We start from the raw sequence: 21929 nt of genomic DNA, 5'->3' as shown, positions 1-21929 counted from the left end.
CTGTTGGGTTTGACTATTGTTCCACGTGACTCAACCATTTCATTTGAAATCCTCAATAAAACGTCCTATGAATTCTCTATAATAATCACTACAAAAATACCATCATGAGTTGTATCCTACCACAATCTACATATGGCGGCATATAGGGTTTTTCCTGCAGGTACACCTGTCAAGAAAACATTCATGATTGGTCATGAAAAGTGTCTCCCATAATTAAGGCGGTTGCTGCTCCCTGCAGCCTGTCAGAAGTAACTGCAGGGCTGAACAGCGCCTCGCTCTAAAATCTCCGTCAACCTCGATATCGCGACTCTAGAAAATCTGATGCAACAGCAATATTTGAGCAAATCGGACACATTTTATCCCCATCATACAACATGTATTGAAAAGCGCTGAACAACTCTGGTCGGAAACTGCTACAAATGTGTAATTTAAAATACAGTCAGTGGCAACTTGCCAGACTCTCAGCACAGCCTTTGAAAATAATAACAATAACAAAACGTTTTTTCCCATGGCATATCTTTAATACTGACGGTTTGCATTCTGCAATTTTTGCATTTTGTGTTCGACAGAGTAGGTCTGAATGTGAATGAATTGTTTGGAAACTGTCTACAAGTGAGGTCTGTTACATCATTGTTTACATAATAGCCTATGCATGAGTAGGCTAAAGGTGGACAATAAACAGCTACAGATCTTTTGTTTTGGTATTAACATGAAAACTAAAACAATAAATAAGGCAAATAAGGTACATTGTTAAATAAAATAAAAAGTATTGGAATTTCTCTCAAATCACTACTTGCTCAAAAAAACTAATACAGTTCAATACTAGTCAAGCATAATCTAACAATATCCTGATATTAAAAACACATCAGTATTGACTCGTCTTACTGCTTTACCAGCATATAACTATTAATTTGCATTCCTCTTTCAACTGTGTGTAGTCTTCAAATCTGTTTCTAATTGTGATGGTGCATAAATGAACAGTTGCACCTCCCAGTCCACTTGCTTTCCTGGTTTCAAGGCATCAAAACCTGTGTGCTTAGCTCCACAGATCATTGACAAGCATGGCAAGACGACACACTTTCTATACAGGTCCAATACCATTGTACAGTCATTATACATCATCTCAACTTCACTGTTAAAGAGGGCAATGGCTGGAGCTAGGCTTGGATAGATAAGTCTCAAAAGTGCATTTCAGTTTTTCAGGACAGTGTGTTTTCCTGTGACAGTAGAAGAGACTGTGGGGGCATCTGTACCTACAGTGAACAATAGACCACAGCTCAGTGTGCTGGTTGAGAGAGAAATCTTAGTGATGAGGAAGATGAGGAAGTGTGTGAGGGTATATAAATGTGTCAATGTGTGTGTGTTAGTGTCCTGATAATGTTATGTCCATATTTTAACCAATTAGACTTTTTCATCCAAAAGTCATGGTAAGTAATGATGACCAACTATATATTTATGTCAGTGTGGACGTGCATTTCAAAGAGAGCACCTTGGCTCAATTGCAACCAAATTTCAGAACGGGATGACCATAAACTGGTCTATTGTTAAATCAGATACAGGTACCGCTTGGCACCACTCTCTCTAGGAGGACGTAAGTGACGCTCTGCTCAGTCGCAGCTCACACATTACCTGACCTTTTGAAGAATAAGACAAAAAAAAATCCTTTCTCTAGCACTGACTGCCGACGACACTTGTTTTTATCAAAGGTTTTACTTACAGACGCATATGTATGTATGTATGTATAGTTGATTCACTTACTTAGACAAATGTGCATATTGTAAATCGCTTTGGATAAAAGTGTCTGCTAAATGACTAAATGGAAATGCCTACATTTAAACCTGCTTTTCAACCAGACGACGGTTCCTTTGATCATAGTTGGAGAAAGTCAATTTTCGCAACTTAGTCTATTCAATTGAATACAACTTACAATTCAACATAATTATGATTTACATTTTCCATCATTGATAATAAAAACTACATTTCGGATTTTTGCTCGGCAATTTTAACTTAATATTAAAAATTAACTTAATATTCTAGCGAACGGTGGGGTAGACTAGCTTTCCCTAAGCGGGTATCGAACTCACGACATTCCGCTTACAAACCACTTATCTTGTGCGGCGAAAATCACAGCGACAGCACGCTCCTGTAGATTCTTCCTCTACAACATCAGAAGGATACGCCCATTCCTCACCAGAGAAGCAGCACAACTTTTGGTCCCGCCTTGACTACTGCAACGCACTCCTCCCCAAATTCTCCCATGTCACGCCCCTCCTCCGGCTCCCTCTAGCCGTGACTGAGTGGCGCGGCCGCTGCATCCACGTAGAGGTGGCGGTGCCAGGCAGGCAGCCGAGGTGGAAGAGCGGAGTGATCGTGCAGGGGTTTGGGGGCTAACCATTGCTTGCAAGTAGGGAGCTTTTCACTGTCCTGCCGCCCCGCTGGTGGAATGAGCTTCCCCCCACTGTCAGGACTGCAGAGTCACTACCGATCTTCCGCCGTAGATTGAAAACCCATCTCCTCAGGCTACATCTTAACAGTCCTTCCTAAGACCTCTTCACCCCCACTACCCTCCCTGTACTAACACAATCAGCAGCGTAACCGCAGGAACGATAGGAGAAGCAATATTATTTTGCTTTTCGCCTATTGATGGTTAGCCTAGCTTTCTGGTTTATTCATTTAATTTACGTTATGGATAATAAAGTTGCTTGTTTGTTTGTGATAATCATAGCATATTTGCCAAGCCAATTTAATTTCACATCTGGGACAAAATACAATGTATTCCTACCTGCAACATTTTTTGCCATTTCATCAACCTTCTGTTTGAGGTTAACCAACAATGGGTCTGTTGGTCTTTTATTCATTCATCGTATTGTGAAATAATTCCTAATTACAGAAGTGAGAAACGATTACAACGTAATCAGAGATAGTGTGAACTTCATGAAACTTTAGCCGGGTGACCTCTTTGTGGTTTCTGATTGGTTGATAATTCAGATACCCGGGGGTTGAGAGCCTCAGATAGGCGTCTGCTATCAAAGCAAATTTACATGCGAATATCTAGACTAGTTATTCCTTAACAAAAGTTGGGTGCCTTTTTGGTTGCAAGTTAATTACATTTGGCACACAGCTGATGGTCATCACCCGTTGTTCTCCGGCGATCTCCTGCCTCCCTGGATTAACTAACCAGATGGCAAAGCTAATCGGCAAATCAGATCATTTGATTGCAATTGGCCCATTGTGTCCAGGTTTCCACAGTTCCCAATCCTCGCCAACCTTTTGGTTGCTATGAAAGTCAATATGTCACAATCCGCAGAATGTAAACAAAACTCGAGACATTCGTCATTTTTGGAGACAGGCGTTATGATTGCTAGCACAAGAGTCGGTAGCTGATTAACAGTAAATACCAATGAATAAATAACAATAATAATACATTTGTTGTATAGCGCCTTTCTCAGTACTCAAAGACACTACATTCCATGGAGAGAACAAGAATATATAGATAAACAAAAGCACAGTCAGTAAAAACAACAATAAAAATAGTTAGAATAAGAGCAAGTTTAAAAAGATGGGTTTTGAGGGATCGTTTGGGAAAGTATTCCAAAGAATGGGGGCTGCAGGAGAAAGCCTGGTCCCCCCAGTAAATGATTAAACTTACCTTACCTGCAAGCTGCAAAGTAAACCTTGGGCCAAATCCAAATTTATTTACCGTTCGTTAGCTACCACTCAGATTTACTTTTGCTAGCAATCATAATGGTGATGTCTGTCTCCAAAAATTACGAGTGTCTCCAGTTATGTTTACATTCTGCAGTTGACGTATGGACTTTCGTAGCGTATTCCCTCCCTGGGGAAGTGTACAGTATCATAACATCACAATGACTCCCTTCACAAACTTGTGACCTCATGCCTTTTACTCCTTGGCCTTGCTCTTGAACTTAACCACCATGACGGTGATGTTGTCGGGGCAGCCGCGGTAGAAGGACTGCAGGACGATGCTTTTGGCGCCGTAGTGTGGCTCGTCCAGGCGCTCGCGGACGAAGCGCACTGCCTCCTCGTTGCTGAAGGCATCCCACAGCCCGTCAGAGGCCAGGATCATAAACTCAGGTTGCAGCTTGTCGAGGTCAAAAGTCAACACGTCCGGGTCCGGGATGACCACGTTGAGGTTCTTGAGCGGGTAGTCCCCCAGTGAGCGTGACATGGCCAGGATGCCCTGCACACGCCACGAGCCATTGAAGCTGATGAAACCCCCTGGTAGTGGAGGAATTAAAGTACGTTGCAACTCAATTAAATCGAACTATATTATCCAATACAGGGTAATTAATCCACTTCAGGATGGTGGTTCCTATCAATTGCCAGAGAGAGTAAGTACATGCACTCCCAAAGACAGCCAACAGATGGCGACTCAAGTCTGCAATTTCATGGTCTCGCAATTGGAGATTTATTCCTCTGATACATGATGCCATTAGGTCTTCTTAAGCTTAGGAAATTAGTTAAAAATGTTGCCAGAAAATAGTAAGATAAACATTTGTTTCTAAATTCCCCTCTGAAACACCTCTGTGAAATTGTGTGACTCAGGTTATGACAACATTTTGGTTTCCAATTAATGTCTCTACAACATCCCTATTGAGCTGCCATGGTGTGCTCACCTGCCCTCTTGATCCTCTTGCGCTCCTTGAGCTGGTAGGGCTTGTGGTCATGTGACAAGGCCACCGCATTCCCATCCTTGTCACACAGCACACCCCGTGAATCCCCAACATTGGCCACGGTCAGCTCCCTGTCTGACAGTAGTGCTACCAGACACGTAGTGCCTGAAGGAGAGAGAGGGGAAAAACAAAGAAAGGGAGGGGGGTTGATAGGTGGGTGGGTGGGGGGGGGGGGGGGGGGTTAAATGAACACACCATAGCGACAGTGGAGTTGTGTAAATTGACACTACGAGAAATAAAAATCGCTGCGCTAACAGTAATGTAGCTACCAAAGGGAAAACATTTTTTGTTTTGTTTTGAATTTAAAGCCTGTGTGGGCGGGATTATGCACAAAGACACTTCTTGCCCAAAACAAAGCCAGCCCTCATGTTTTGGTCCAAAAAGGCTTATTTTCCTTATACAACACATGGGGCAGCTGCTGGAGTAGCAGCAACTCTGGATCCGGTCTTTAAATCTCATCATGTTTTTAATTTTACTAATCTCAAGGGGCTTTACATGTAAAAGCATTTGCCCTTCATCGTTTCCTTAGGCCTTTTATGAATATAAAGGTTCCAATAACTCTTCACCTGAAAAATGTGACCTGTCTTTAACTCCTCTTGATCTCTGCCCTCTTTAACCATTAAAACCTAACCTGCTTCATCGTGAGAGGCGGAGAGCTTCTCCAGGATTTCCCGGTCCACGGCGAGGATACGCTGTTCAAGGATGCTGGGATAGGAGAGGACACTCTCTCTCTTCTCCCGCTCATAGGAGAGCAGCTGCTGCCTTAGAGACTCTGGCAGGTGGGCCTTCACATAGTCAGCCGCAGCCTAGAGAGAGAGAGAGTTAAATCGTCTATTTAATTACTATCTGGTACATGAAGAAACACTGTCCCAGAGCCTGAAGTGGAGACATTTGCTGCAATATAGCTGCAACCTCTTTAGCAAATCAGAGCATCTTCTTCATCAGAAATCAAGTTGTAAAGTTCCCTAATTACATGGGGGTAACTGTGATACTCTGATGCACATTTATTCAGGGGAGTGCCTTTGAGACCAAGGTCTCTATTTCAAGGGTGCCCTGCTTACAACATATTACTATTATTTACATCAAGACTTTAAATAAGTCTCCCAGACGTGTTGCCTCCCACAAATTACTCATGCTCTGGGCCAAGGGTCTGCTCAACAATTGTCTTCCGCGTTCTATAGATGAAACGGGTAGGAGCATGCACGCGCAGGAAATCTGTTATTTCTCTGAGCCTCCTCCTCCAATTCATTCGGACCGTCACCTACCCTAATGCGTGATTTGTCGGGAGAATGTCTGTATGTAAAAGACCATGCCCAGATTTTTTCTCTCTTCTCGAACTTTTAAAATACTTGATTCAGACATACCGCATTAGCTGGTACGGGTGGCTGAAGACTAGTATCCAATTTAATGACTGAAATTGAAACTAATTTAAATAGCATTGACCCCTGATAGAACGTTTCGACTCGTTATTCTACCGCGAAGACGCGCTCTCTGTCGTAAGACAATGCCATGAAGGATAAATATCCATTTTTTACATAAAGACCCAGAACCTTTGGAAAGTATATCTAAGCAAAAGCTATACATAGTGCAGGGTCAGAGAAGCAATATTGTACCACCAGTTTATATATAGCACAGGGTTGCAATGTATGCAGCCTGCCTGAACATATGTAATACAGCACAGGGTTAATGGAACCTGTATGTAAGGGCTTTTATTATGAAAACTCAAATACACTACAAATGTGCTACAAATTATTATGAATAATGCATGAATGTTAATAAATTAATGAATAATGACTCATTCATTTCAGTGGGAAATGCTCCAAGGTGTATGAAGATAACGCTTGGTTTCAATTGATGTTAACTGACTGTCTGATACTCTCTATAAATCAAGATTATTTTGGATTACCTGGATAGGCACCATTTCTTGGCATAATGGTGTGTTGTAATTCAAGTATAATGGGAGTATCCAATCTGACCAATCTGAGTATAATCTGTTCACCATATACAGTAGAATATCACTTGCTCAAAATGAGAGGTCAGCTACATTGATTCCATGAGTGTCTGCTTGAAATAAACACTGATACTCTCTTGCAATGATCACATTGTGAGAAAACCAGGTGACTTAAAGTTCAAATATCCTTCAGTATTTACAGAAGTATATATATATTTTAAATGTGCTCACAACTTTAGACTTGTCCTGTGTCCTTGTCCTCACAAATCCTGTGTCTAGTCGTGCAATCACTTGCAATCATCTGTGCTTGTTGTTTTCCTCCGAGCCATAATAATCAAGCTAACCAATTAAACAAGGCAGATGAGATAGTAATGAATAATTTAATTTCACCCCTGATGCTTAACATAGGAAGAGATTGGTTTGAGAGTGAAATAGAAAAGGGAATCATGATGAAGTGAAATTATATGAATGATTAAAACACTCTCCATTAAGTCACCAGGGTGAAAAACTCTCTCTGGATGAGTGTACTCATTCATTCGTTTAATTTGTGTACCAAGAACACAGGGAACCTTTAACAGTGTGAACAGTGGAGATGTAGATCTATCCTTCCTAAAATGCCAGATGACTTAATGATTGTTGTTCAACTTGATCAACCATCTTAACATATGGTTGGTTTTCTTGATACCAATCTAAATTGAGTTGTTTCAGCTTCCTTAAGTGTATATCTCACATTTTGAAAAGATTGACCAGTTAAGTGTATTTTGCAAACGTATGAGAGAGTTGGTGGGAAATGTAATTGTCGTCCAAAGTTTATCGCTCTAGACCAAATGGTCAGTATTAATCATGCTAAATAAAATGATGTACAGTATCGCACCTTGTACTGGTCATTACATTTTGGAATACGAAATACAAAAAAAGTGGGGGGTAGAGATATGTGCCACAAACTTGAAGTCTACCGTCTGTTCAGACAAAGACATACTGTACCCATATTTGTTTTGGAGACCTTTGGCTACGTTTGATAGAGGGGGACAAGCAAACATTTATTTTTGAAGTTTGCAGAATGTTATTCGGAAAAACAAACCTTGAACATCTGCCCACATGTTTCCCACAAACACCAACAGCTTTCTAGCCCTGAAAAAGGAGTGGAAGTTTCCTTAATTCTTGAGACCAGTTTTCGTTAAAGGGGCAATCTGGGATTCAAACAACAACAAAGTTGACTCCCTGCCACTTTTTTGATTAACAGCTGAAAGTTGAGGCTGGAGATATGTAACCACTCTTAAATACAAAGACGGAGCTATGGATGCAAGGACTGACCATCAATGAGATCAAAATTATAGTTTTAACTATGTTTTGAAGCTATACAGTGTTTGTTTATAATTATATTGTTTACAAACAATCAAGTAAAACAAGCCTATATTTTTGGTTCTGATGGAGTAAGACAGTTGAACTATGCTTGAGGCATTTATAAGTCATATTCTTCAAGAATCAATGGCTATATATCATTAATTTAAAAGTCCCCAAAAATATATGTACCAATCCCAGATTGACCCTTTAAGAGTTTACATTGGGATGGTTAACATTAACCCATTGATTCTTATGAGTTAGAGTCTCTCAAACAGACACTATACCCATTATCCATTCTGACCCATGACCCTACGATCCACTATTCAACAGCCTGCATGACCTGATGGAGGAGTACCTGAAGTGGTACCAGATGCACCTTGGGGAGCCTGAGAGTCTGCTGGAGGACACACGGCACCTGGCGGCCCTTCTCAACGCCCAGCTGACGCAGCTGAAGAACGCCATGCTGGTGGACAGCCACATGAGGTCATGGGCGCTCAAGCACTTGGTCAACGGAACTGCTTTCCACTCTCAGATGCTGGTGCATCATGGCCATCTGGAGCAGGGCAATGGAATAGCGCAGCAGCCTACGCTGTCCTGGGGTCCGACCTGCAAGACCTGGACCCCCTACTGGCCGAGTACAAGAGGTACAAAACCTCCAGTATCGTCACCTTGGGAGAACCACATTATTTCACTTATTCTCGTGTGTAAGAGGAGTGGGCGTAGAATTATGATTCTGGTGATCTGCCATCAGACTGTCCTATTTGAGATCAACAAACAGGTGAGGCACCATCAGACTGTCCTATTTGAGATCAAGAAACAGGTGAGGCACTAAGCGTTCCAATGACAAAGTTGGAACCCATCTGCCAGGAAGCTTAAGCCAACAGATCAAAGAGGCATATAAATCAATCACACTTTTTCCAACTACGACCAGATTATAGGCATGGAGAGTTATATCACTGCCCTCCAGGGAAACCTGATCGCTCAGTATTAAAGCTGTCAGATCAGGCTCTCTTGTCTCTCTTGTCCCCAGAACAATTTGTTTTGTCTTAGGCCAAGCTGCATTATTGCACGTGCCATTCCCATACTCAGTACAGTAAACACTTTGACCTCAGGGTGGGTACAGATAAGACAGAGAGCAAGAGGAGACTGAGCGAGGTCGTTACATTATTTGTATTTGGTACTTTTCCACTGCTTGTAGTTTAGCTTAAAACACTGGACCGGCCCTCCACTCCTCAGAGCTCCTTTGCACCGTACTGTATGCTGCATCTCTAATCTCTCCCTTGTGCACAATGTATTCATAAATGATTGAAGGACTCTGTAGTGTGATCTCATCTTTTGATTTTGCACATCACACCTGAACCCAAGAATTCCTAACAACACACACAAGGAGGAGTAAAAGGCTCAGAGTGATGGAGGAGCAGACAGGAAGGTCAAATGTTTAATTATAGGACAGGAAGGCCCAGATACTTAAACAATTACATTACATTTACATTTTTGGGTTAGGGTTATTGCATTTAGCAGACGCCTTCATCCAAAGCGACCTAGAATAAATACAATTGTCTAAGTAGTAAGTGAAACATCTATCTATGAGTCATCATAAGAAAAATAAATCTATGCTAGGACTACGGGCCGTTGGCAGTCACAATGCTAGTAGACAAACTGTACAGGGAGGTAGTGGGGATGAAGAGGTCTTTAGGAGGGACAGTTAATATGTAGCCTGAAGAGATGGGTCTTCAATCTATGGCGGAAGATAGGTAGTGACTTTGCGGTCCTGACAGCAGTGGGAAGCTCGTTCCACCAGCGGGGCGCCAGGACAGTGAAAAGCTGTGACTGAGTGGCACGACAACCCACTGTCTCAGTCTTCCTCCACTTCACAACACCCACAACAATGCCATTCAAAGCCAGGCCAATGCCAAGGGGTCCCTTATCACAACAGGATTGTGTCCACCTATTTGAATAAGGTTATAGTGACATGAATAACTGAGCATTACTTGCTTCCCATGCTGGTTGAAAGTGGAGCAAGTTAACAAGCTTTGGGCCCCATTTTCCTTGTTTAAAACGGTCAAAGTAGTGAGCAAATGTGCCCAAAAATTAGAGTTTTGAATACTGCACGTATAGCGACAGCATGCCGTACAATACATGTTCACGCTGTTTCCTTTAACTCAATCACTGGTTTCACTGATTACATTAGTAAAGGCAAGGTACAAGGTCATGCTGTTCATCTTCACATCTACATAGAGTACAAATAAGATGAGCAATACGTCTCTAAAAACAGCCCAAAATACTTTTTCAGTCAATAAAGAGAGAGGGGAGGAAGAGAACCTAACAAAAGCCGGCCTAAAATTGAGGCACACTGTGTTGAATCGCCAACAGTTAATTAATTAATTAAACCTCAAACACAAAAGAGGATTTATGACTACCACATGAGTCCCTTATTTTGTCTCTCTCAAACTGGCAGAGGAATGAATCTCTTTCTGAAGTGTATAATGTGGGTCTACTCTTAGTGTGAAAGTGCTTTAAGTTAAATCATAAAGCATCAAATTGAGGTGATGAGTCTTTGTCCCCTGTACAGCGCACTCTACTAAATAGAGCAAGAACATTGGAATACACAGACATATCTTAGTTGATTATATCACCAAAGTGGTTAAGCAAGAGTTGGCGATTGAGTGACTTCTAAAAACATCACTTTGACATAAGATTTTGAAATGGATCTAGCACTTAATTTAGTGTCATTATACATCTAGTGTCTTCATGGTGCAAGGCACACTGGAAACACAAGGAGTGGCAGATGGCTCCCCAGACACCGTGGGAATGAACTGACCCTTTACACAGCAGGATGGAACAAATAAGAAAAAACCTTCACACCCATGTGTGCAACACACAAATACTCAATATGTCCTTTGTGTGCATAGGCAATTCAATTCACATGTCTTTCAGCTGAATAACACCCATTGTATAGCTGGAATATTTTTGTATTAACACACAAAACACAGCGACTAGGCCATGCCATGGTTTGGATGACCCTATACTCTTAACACAGGATGAGTGGCTGTGTGACTTTTATAAAGGATATAGGCCTACTTCTGTTTGAGTGCAAGCTGAGTGGAACACTGGGGTGTGGTTCTACCTCACCTTATCCCCAAAAATGATGCTGGTGGTGCGTTTTAATGTCTCTAGAAAAGGGTTTGGTGATAACGAGAACAAATAACATGCAGTCTGTAGGACTGAATTTTAGGGTAGATCAACCCCTGCTTACCTCACCGCCGTGACCGTCAAATATGCCGAATATTGATGGGTGACTCTTGTTCATAATGTCGGTAAGCACCTCAAAGCGGTCTTCCATGTGGTCGCGCCGCCCCTGAATGGAGTACACTGCTACATTGTTGTTTTTGAACTCCCAGGTTTTGGAGAACTCTGCATCTAGAACATTTAGGCCCCCCAACCTTTCATTTTGCATTATCTCTGCTACTTTCCCCTTCACCATCTTCACGGCATCCCGGCTGGACTTCACAATAGTCTTCACCTCGTCCGTATGGAAGAAGTAACTCCATAAGGCCAAGCTTATGCATAGCAGAAACAATGTCTCCGGCCTGAGGAGGAAATAACGCATGATTCGACCCAAGAGAGACAACAGCGTCATTGTGTCTCCTATCATCACACGCAAGAAAACTGCTGACGGTCGCTCTCCTCGTGCAATTCACTCCATCATCCGTTCAATGGAATAATAAAAATCATCCACTATCATATGCCAGAACTGTTATTAAGAGATCCAAATCTGTGTTGTTGTCACTCACACACAATCGAATGGGACACAGGGGAGCTCAGGACAAAAGCGCATACCGTTATTGACTTAGCCCGCTAGCTTGAAAGACAAGTGAAACTGTCGCAGCCCTAGCGAACAGCTGCAGACGGATCCAACGACAAAACACGCTGTGAACCCGCAGTCATATTCAGCCCATTGTAGGCTACATAAATTAACGGGTTAGACAGACCGGAATATGACGAGTAGTTGTCACTGACTAGGCTAGCGGGTTTGGTGGCCTCTTTTTCGTTGACCCCGTCTTCTGCAGGAAATGCGCCTATTCAGCCCGTTCTCCCGCATCAACAACAACATTCTCCTCCACAGTACCCCAGTCTTCCACTTCAGTCCAAACTGACACTGCGCAGCTGCAGAGCGTCCTACGATGGATCATCATCACACTATTTGAATCAAGTCGAGCTCGTCTCGGGACAATGTATCATCCGAGAATCGGTAAAAAAAAAACGGTGATATCATGGGGAAGTGGCTTGTGTACAGGCATACTGTATTTAATCTCTCTCGTTCCTCTCCTTTCTCCTCCTCAATAAGGCCAATTTTGGTTAAGGCTATATATTTGGCATACCCAACCCAGTGCCTAACTAAACTATTATAAAGTGATGAAGGTTAAGTGTTTTTGAAAACTCATTAGGAGAAATAAAGTGGATATAATTCTTGTTCTTCCTGATGGCTGAAAAACTAGACCTAGTGCTCCCAGTATCATTATGGCTATTGCACTGGAACAACACAGCTACTCACTACACATGGTACTGACACTAGGCCCTTTCTCAATTGTTAGAAACTTGATTCCTTGCGTTCTCTCCAGTCCTCCACTCACTTCTTCTCAAAAAGCATAGATCTAGGAACCTAGATCTTCTCCTCCAATGCGTTTTGAGTGGTAAGCCAGTTGAGGAGGTGAGGAATCATGTTTCTAACAGTTGAGAAAGGGCCTATGTCATAAATTTAATGTATTGATAGCATCAGTGGTCATCATCCGTCATCCTGGAGAGCTGCAGGGTGTACAGTACATAGTTTTGTATGTTTTAGTCCAGTCCTAGCTTACCTGATCCAACTAATCAAATGTTCATCAAGACCTGAGTTTATGTATGTCAGTGCTGGTAGAAACAATGTCTACACAAATATCTAACTATAACTAACTTGTCCAGTACCAGGATTAATGACCCTGGATTACATTTAGAGGGTAGTTTACTGTGTTGGGGTATGATTATCAAGGGCAGTTTTGCTACAAGAAGAATGGATCCAGGGCCTTGTAGCCCTCTGATGGCAGACTCCAGTACCATTTGGGTGGGTACATAGTGGGTACATAGTGGGTACATAGTGGGTACATAGTGGGTACATAGTGGGTACACATCATGTCTTAGGCAATAGGAATGATACATTTGACTGTTATAGCGACTGGGAAAGTTGAGTCCTTTCATAGAAATTTGATCAGACCTCAAAGATTATGTCTGGGGTTAGACATCAAGGAGTCCAAATATAACCAAAATCTTCTCACCAAATGAGTGATTGATTGATTGGCTGATATGTGCATAACAACAAAACACCACAGTTTGGATATCAAATCAGTGTCTAGGTCAGTGCCTCTCTCTCTCTCTCTCTCTCTCTCTCTCTCTCTCTCTATCTCTATCTATCTCTCTCTCTCTTTCTTTTTTTCTCTTTCTCTCCTTCCCCCTTTGTCTGTTGTTGCTACTGTAGACAAATATCATTCTGGGGGGAAAAAAAGAAAGACATTTGGTTTGGCCCTACAACATTGCCAAATGTGTGAATGGTGAACATTTAGTTCCCACCATTATATAAAAACCATCTATGAGAACTTGACTCACAGGTACAATGCTGGTGTTAGTTTCACAGTCCATAGTGCAGTAGCAGAGGGGGTTCAACCAACACCCCCTCTCGTGTCAAGGTGGAAGGTGGACATCCTACCTATAATGCTCTTTAAGAGTTGTAAAAGTCAGCAGTAGCAGGTTTCCCCCCTTGTGGTTTTGTTATGGATCTTTCTGCTTTGATGTAGTGCCAAACGGTGTGGTCATCCTGAAGCCTTACCATGTAGTCCTGCCTCTCTCTCTTATGGGGAATGATTCATTACTTACTGTGAGTGTGTGTGTGTGTGTGTGTGTGTGTGTGTGTGTGTGTGTGTGTGTCTGTGTGTGTGTGTGTATGTGTGTGTGTGTGTGTGTGTGTGTGTGTGTGTGCACAGTATGTCTCTGTGTGTAGCAACACCTTCATATCCCATATCACAAAGACACAAGGCAAAAGGAGGTAAGGAAGTCTGTCTCATATGTTACTCCATCACCTCATGACCATATTCCTCAGATTTCATCTGATATGTTCTTGCCAACCCACCACCCCCCATAAACTCCCAGTGGAACCTGTCTCTTGTTCTCTCATTGGCCAAGCTATGGAGGGAAGAGACCACCAGGCACAATAAAAGGGAAGGGTTTTGCTGTTGCAACCACCAAATGGAGGGAATGGAGTGAACAGCAGACAATTTCATTTACAGGTACAGGTACTGTAGTAGTGTGTAAGTGTAGGTTAACAGCACAGTTAATAAATGGAATGCTATCTGATAATGTGTTAGTATGACAGAATCTGTCTCATTGTCATCTTACTCCCTCTCTCAATCTCTCTTTTATTCTCCCCTTCTCTCTCAGATCATCGTGCACCAAAGTGGCTGATATGCTCTCTCTCCGTTTGCTCATCCTGCTGACCACGCTGGTGGTCTTGATAGCGAGCCAGACGTCCGCAGCCAGAACCACCCGGTGGCCCAAACCACAGAACACCAAGAAGCCTCCCAGGGGAGGTGGAGGCAGTGGCGGAGGAGGTGGTGCTGGAGGGGGAGTCCCCCCGGCCCGTCTCGGGTCCAGACAGACCACTACCACCACCCCGGCCCCCTCCAGCAGCCTGGCCACTGAGGAAACCACAGAGGCAATGATGGACTCCTACTCCCTCTCGCCCACCGACAGCACCACCTACCCAGGTGATGCCTATCCCACCGAGTTCCACACCGACGCCATGGCACCACCTGGGGCTGGCCTTGGGAACTACACCCTGGACTACAACGAATGCTTCTTCAACTTCTGCGAGTGCTGCCCACCTGAGAGGGGGCCTGTGGGGCCTATGGGGGAGAGGGGGCTGCCAGGGCTGGCTGGAGAGAGGGGACTTCCAGGTAGGAAAAAAGACTATAGAAAGTATAGAAAAAAAGTTTAGAAAGCAACCATGATACAGAGCTTATTTGTATATATGTATATATGTATATGAACAGTAGCCTAAAAGTACAGTTTATGTACTATGTAGATGGTATGTGTGCATAGTGTCCTAAATAGCTGATCATGTCTTTCTTTTCAGGGGTACCTGGGGAGAAGGGCGAGGCAGGACTCAGGGGACCTCCTGGACTTGCAGGTGTGCCTGGACCTAATGGGTTGAATGGAGATAAAGGTAAGCTTGCCACCAGCAACCATCATTTTATCTTTTTGTCTCCATAAAAGACTGTTACAGAAGCTAGTCTGACATGCTATTATATGTAAGCCAGGTCATAGTCAAATATATACAATGTAGGCTGCTATGTTACAGTATCTCATTCTCAAATAAATGAATGATAAATTATGAATAAATTATTATTATCCATTCCTATTTGTTTTCTTATCTTACGTTGTGTTTGGAATAGAACATCCCCATAATTGAGTAGTCATGCAATGAAAATCCACAAGTGTTGGTCACAAGGGGAACCCTGGTGGGCGCATGGGCAAATTTTATGCTGAAATCAAAGTTATTTAACACCAACAACGAGTTCACCCCTGGAAACTGGTTCCAGTGGGTTCCACCCCATTTCCACCACTGGTTGGTCTATTTTATTATGTATATTACATTACAGACTAAAATTCCATTCTCTTTCCGTCCAATAGGTGACAAAGGTGATCAAGGAGACATGGGAATGCCTGGTACTCCAGGGCTACTTGGGAGACAAGGAGAGAAAGGTAGGCAGTTATCCATCAGCATCAGAGTGCATACATAGACAAGCAACATGGAGTAACAATAAGTATCAACTTGAGAAAATAAAAGTACATGAGTGTAAGTAGACTTCTTAGACTGAATGCAAATCATTGTTTACACTTTTCAAAGACTTTTGTGCTAAGTGAGTTAGTTTCTCCTCACAGGTGAATTTGGCCCCAAAGGAGAGAAAGGAGACACAGGTCTACATGGCTTCAAAGGGGACCCAGGAGAAAGGGGAGAGCCTGGACAGAATGGGACAAAGGGTGAACCGGGGAGAGAGGGGCCCATGGGACCCCCAGGGTTGGCTGGGATGAAGGGGCCAAAGGGCGAACAGGGAGAAATGGGGGAGTGTGGAGCCTCTGAGAGGGGAGAGAGGGGGGAGACAGGTGAACTCGGCCCCCCTGGGCTGAGGGGTGAGATGGGTCCTCCGGGAGTAAATGGAACCGATGGCCCACAAGGGCGCCCTGGGGAGAGGGGGGAGCCAGGCCCTCCAGGAGGGAAGGGGGAGGCAGGGGGGCGAGGGCCCCTAGGACCCCCAGGGGGGAGGGGCATGCCAGGGCAGAAGGGGGAGAAGGGCCCCAAGGGCGGACGGGGTGCACGGGGACCCAAGGGCCCACAGGGGGAGAGCATGGAGCAGGTCCGCTCCGCCTTTAGCGTGGGCCTCTTTCCTAGCAAGTCCTTCCCCCCACCGGGCCTGCCTGTCAAATTTGACAAGGTCCTCTACAATGAGCAGGGCCACTGGGACCCGACTCTCAGCAAGTTCAACTGCACCCACCCGGGGGTCTACGTCTTCTCCTACCATATCACTGTGCGCAACAGGCCCCTGCGCGCCGCCCTGGTGGTCAACGGTGTGCGGAAGCTGCGCACACGCGACTCGCTGTATGGCCAGGACATCGACCAGGCCTCGAACCTGGCTCTACTGCAGCTTAATATTGGTGACCAGGTGTGGCTGGAGACGCTGCGGGACTGGAATGGGGTCTACTCCAGCAGCGAGGATGACAGCACCTTCTCAGGCTTCCTGCTCTACGCCAACCCCAAGGCCTGACCTATGACCCCGCCTACAACATTGGCCTGACCTCCTGACTCCATACACACACTCTGCATCGCCTCCATCACTCTCCTGCCTCCTGCACAGCGTCTTTGCACTACTCTGATAAATCATTACTATCAATTATTGCTACTGCTGCCTATGTTTCTGCTTATCACTATTAACATAATTTAGCTTGCTGTAATTGACCATGGATGGGGGAAGTTGTAGTACTTGAAGCAACACTTTATGCTATTAATAATGCAATAAAACACCACTGATGCTTGAAATTAATCTTATTTGAGTTGTGTGTTATATGTGTTAGTTTGTATGTGTTTATAGGTCTTAACTGTCCAGAATATCACCATGACTGAACTTCCTATGTCAATATTTAGCTAAAACATTGTTAAAGGATGTAAAGTGTGTAGGGATAGAACTGTTGACACAATTATTTCTGTTGTAGTAGTAATTCCCCACTAGAGGGCACTGGAACATCATCTTTTGAAGAGAAGGGATAAGGATAGATCTACCTTATTAAAATGATATAACTTGGTGTCCTGGAACCCCCCCCCCCCCAACACATTTTTATATTGAAAGCTGCCATTGTCCTCCCTGTGCTGAGCATGTTTAAGCCTAAGATCTACCAAAATCATTCAAAAATACCTTGTGAAATTTTCCAAATGATATGTAAGTAAATCTTGGAACAGACATGTTTTGTTTCAATTTCTGAAAAGCTGTCTTATAGTAATGCACAAATACCTGTAGGCTACACTAATATACATAGGGCACAATGTCAAATGAGTCTTATATATCAAAAGAAAGCATGTTTACTTCAAAGTATTTGATCAGTTTACAAAAGCAATATTGGAAGAGGACCTTTTCTATTGAATATTGACTGTTTAATTAGACAAAAACATGAATGTTTCATATGTGGCAGATTATTATTTTTTAAACTATTATTGTTTTAACTATTGATTTTCAATCAGACAGTCCATACATTCATGTTTTGCCATCCATCCACAGAGAGAACATAACAAAATGAAATACATATGGACACATATCTACCCAACCCCTGGATCTTAAAGGGGCAAGTGGCAAAGCGGGACAGGGAAGCTCACTGCTCCTTAAAGCTCCTTGTAGTTTTCAAAACCATGTGATTACCCCCAAAAACGTCACTCAGAGTAAAAACTAACGATACCTAGCTTTTGATCTACGGAATGCATTTGGAAGCTGTTTTCATATGCCCACACGTTTGTATGGTGATCAAGACAATGATTTTGAGGTCAAACATTGCCTTTTTCCTATGCCTTTTTCATTCACAAGAGATTTAGAAAATGATGTCACAAATCAGCAATGTGAAGTCACTGGGTTTCTTTTTTTGATATCCATGGAAACCACAAGTCAACCATTCTAGAATACACAACAACATCATAGCTGGCTAGATGAAAACAGCAGTGTTGCACAATATTTAAAAACAGAGGGACTGTAAAGATTTATCAGCTATGTTTACTTGATGACCACAGTTTAAGATTCTCCCATCTTTACGTCATAGAGATGGAGAGTGAGCTTGATGGGGATGACCCTTTGCCAGAGGAGTACCCAGAGGGAGTACATTATGATAACTCTCTTATAACATCAGACAGTTGTGACTCTCAACCTCCTCCCTCATTACTATCATGCCAAGATGATCAGCAAGACAACCTGAGTGAGACAGAGCCAGTCCTCATGCATCATATTGCCATAGAGCAAGACAACCACATTTCCTCTCTGTTATTGAAGCCACAGGATGATGGAAGTGAATCCTCGCTTCCCATACCAATACTTTCATCACAGGACAACCAGGAAGATTCAAGCGATTCCTCACCTCCTACTCTGATCTCAATCTTCAAGGATTACCATGATGAATTGAGCAGTGATTCATCCAGTCTCTATGACTCCTCTTTGTCAGGGAGTCAGGGGGAGTATAGTGACTTGGATGTTAGCTATTCTGACCAACTTACACCAAAGAGTGAGGGAAATATAAGCAAATCAGGCTCTTCAACATCAGAGAATGAAGGGGAGATGAGCGATGCTGCCACCCAAACAGACAACAGACATCCTCTTTCTTCAGATGGCTGTCATGACAAGTTACCAGGTACCCACCTTGAAGCAGAGCTTTCCACTCCCTCTCCTGTGGATCCTACTCCCAGTCTGAAAGTACCTCAGCCTGGCTCTAAGGCTCAGGAAGACAGTGGAGGTGTCCTTCACATCTGTGGAAGCACGTGGACCTTGAGTCTGGATCCCAACAAGCCTTTGGAGGATGCCCCACCAGTCGCCCCCAGTGTCGCTACAGACTCAAAACAGGATGGGACACCTCTGCCTTGGGAAGCAGGGAGTAGCAGGAGCTCCCAGGATAGAGGAAGTGCTGGCAAATGTAATGGCAGACACCGCCGCAGCCCATCTCGAGAGAGAGGAAGAGGGAAAGGGAGAGGGAAGAGGACATCCAGCAAGAGACCTGGCCAGAAAAGACCCTCTCAGAGCACAGAGCCAAGCATAGAGCACAGGAGCAAACAGAGTGCAGAGCAGAGAAGTGAAACGAGCACGGAACAGGGGAGCAGCCAGAGCCCTGAGGAGGCTCACACTCCTCCTCAGAACAAGAGGAGAAAGTCATCATCAGAGGACAAATGTTGAACTAGAGTTATCTATGACCTCCCCCTGACCATGATCACTTCCTGATCACTTCCTTTGAGCTGTGAAGAGCTATAATTTATACATTTTTCAATTTGAGAGAAAAAAAAAAAAAGAAAAAAAAAAAAGAATAAGAATAAAATAAAATGGAAATGTGATAGCTGTGTCATAAACATGGGTGCATCGCTCTCTCTCTGTCTGTCTGTCTCTCTCTCTGTGCTTGCTAGTATACAGTGAATGTGTGTGTGTGTGTGTGTGTGTACGTGCGATATGAATCTGTCAATTTACAATGAGAAATCTGAAATTGTATCACTTCACCTTAACTTGGACAATGGGTATGCAGTATAAGTTAGGCCTACTGTTAACAATCTGGAATCATGACACCCTCAAACAATAAAAGGTGTGACATCGCCATCTGTGGGTGAAGAGAAATATGAAAAACTATTTTTATGGGCCAATTAAAGGACACAATCCATTTGTGTGTTTGTGTGTGTGTGTGTGTGTGTGTGTGTGTGTGTGTGTGTGTGTGTGTGTGTGTGTGTGTGTGTGTGTTCATAGTGTGCGTGAAAATATAAATAACTGTCATGGCAGTGTAGGCAGTGTAATCTGTACCAAGCAGGCTGGATCCCCACTGTGTGAGAGTCAGTGTATTGTTCCTGCAGAGCCACAGATAACAACTCATTAGCATACAGAATCATTTGGCTGCGAGAGCCACTCTGCCATCCATCTGCACCAAGCTGATAAATCCCCCTCCCTCCACACACACACACACACACACACACACACACACACACGGGCACACACACACGCACACACACACACGGGCACACACACACCAACACACAGGCAGGCACACACATAGACAAGCATGCATGCACCCACGGGCGAGCGCACACATACACACACACACACACACACACACACACACACACACACACACACACACACACAAGCGTCACACCCATAGAGGGCACAAAGGCACGTGCCCCCTCAAATTTTCTGATTTTCTGATTTATGATGTTAAGCCCACGTTTTATTAAAATTATTTATAAAAAGATCCGTCAGCTGTATTTTGCAGAGGGACACACTGACTGGACCAGGCAAAGAGTACCCCCCTATTCTCCCAAGTAAGTGGTTGCTTACAAGTTGTACAGGGGTGCCTAGGCAAGACACTAAATCTAGTGTGTCCAGTAGGCTATTGTTTGTAAATTATTTTGATCAAGCTTTGTAGTCTATTCATTCCCTTTTGATGATGAATAAATAAAACTAAAATGTTTTGTTTTTTCTCTGTAATATTAACACCTTTTTTCCTCTAATACTACCATCTAGCAATTGTATGAAGCTGACTCTAGCCAGCTAGCTATTTTGACGTAGAATTAAGGTTAATTTATGCTTTGTCGATCAATAATGCCGACAACTGTCGATCAACAGAAATTATGTCTAGTCGACACTTTTGAGTACCGCCAAGAGGGGTCACACACCTCCTGAACTTTCTTATGTCGCTGACACCATCATAGCTCCTCTCTGACAAGGCGAGTGACACTTCATTTTTGTCGAGCGACGATATGTCGATCGACACATAATAAAAAGCCACATTTCAGGTGTTCGAAAACATTTTCCGAGTTACAAATTAAATCTCCTATTACAAATTCAATCTTCAATTCTACAACAATCTACAACAACCTACAACCTTCAATCTCCGGTCTCCCTTTTTGAGTAGACAGTTCATATTTGGCAGGCAAGCACACAGTCCAAATCATTGAGGTCATAGTCCAGTCATAACACAATGTTGTAGAACACTAGAGAGGTCCACACCTGGGTGTCTCATATTTCCTAGTTGTAGGAGCTTTATTTAGGAGGGTTTTTTTAATTCATAAAATAATACATCTAAAGTGTTCTTTTTCCCTGCAATGTAATTTATAAGCAATAATGTTGGTCAATGTAGTGTTTGTGCATTATTACCATGGTGGCTGTGCTTTTATTATCATTGTGAATGAATACATTTCTTTGTCCTATAGTTAGATGTGCTGGTTTCATATTGCTTCAGACACACTGTGAGCGTGGAGGCTCTAAACCACTTTCACAATAGCAGGATATCCTGGAGGTCACTGAGCTATGCTGACCTTTGCAGGAAGCTGTCACTAAGAGTGAGAGAGTGCTTTACATGCCTTAAGGGAGATTATGAATTTACTGCACATTGTCTACCACATGTACTATCTTATACAGAATGGGTGAGCAGTTGCATCACATTTGTGAACTGGAATGAGTTTGCTTTCTATTCTGAATTTTGTGGAGTGATGTCTCATAAGAATGGAGAAGTGAATGAAAAAATGTATCACCAATACGCCTATGCACAGAACTATATATCACATAAATACCAGCAAAATAAGTCCTTAGTACACACAATTTATAACAAACTGCATTTTACCTTTTCCTTTC

General features: G+C 43.2%; 2 protein-coding genes across 2 annotated transcripts; one reads left to right on the top strand and one right to left on the bottom strand.

The window, feature by feature from the left end:
- Positions 1 to 3901: 3901 nt before the first annotated feature.
- ppm1la (protein phosphatase, Mg2+/Mn2+ dependent, 1La) lies at positions 3902 to 11644 on the bottom strand (the record flags this gene model as incomplete). Its single annotated transcript, XM_083674382.1, has 4 exons — positions 3902 to 4239; positions 4638 to 4799; positions 5326 to 5500; positions 11246 to 11644. The coding sequence occupies 4 exons, from the start codon at positions 11642 to 11644 to the stop codon at positions 3902 to 3904; spliced, it is 1074 nt and encodes a 357-aa protein (XP_083530508.1).
- A 2838-nt stretch (positions 11645 to 14482) lies between these two features.
- Positions 14483 to 16841, top strand: otol1a (otolin 1a; the record flags this gene model as incomplete). Its single annotated transcript, XM_083666311.1, has 4 exons — positions 14483 to 14972; positions 15152 to 15241; positions 15709 to 15780; positions 15961 to 16841. 4 exons carry the CDS (start codon positions 14483 to 14485, stop codon positions 16839 to 16841), a joined length of 1533 nt encoding a protein of 510 aa, XP_083522437.1.
- Positions 16842 to 21929: the final 5088 nt, after the last annotated feature.

Source organism: Argentina silus (assembly GCF_951799395.1).
Source record: "Argentina silus genome assembly, chromosome: 1".
Lineage (NCBI taxonomy): Eukaryota > Metazoa > Chordata > Actinopteri > Argentiniformes > Argentinidae > Argentina > Argentina silus.
This window is presented reverse-complemented; position numbering and strand designations above follow the sequence as displayed.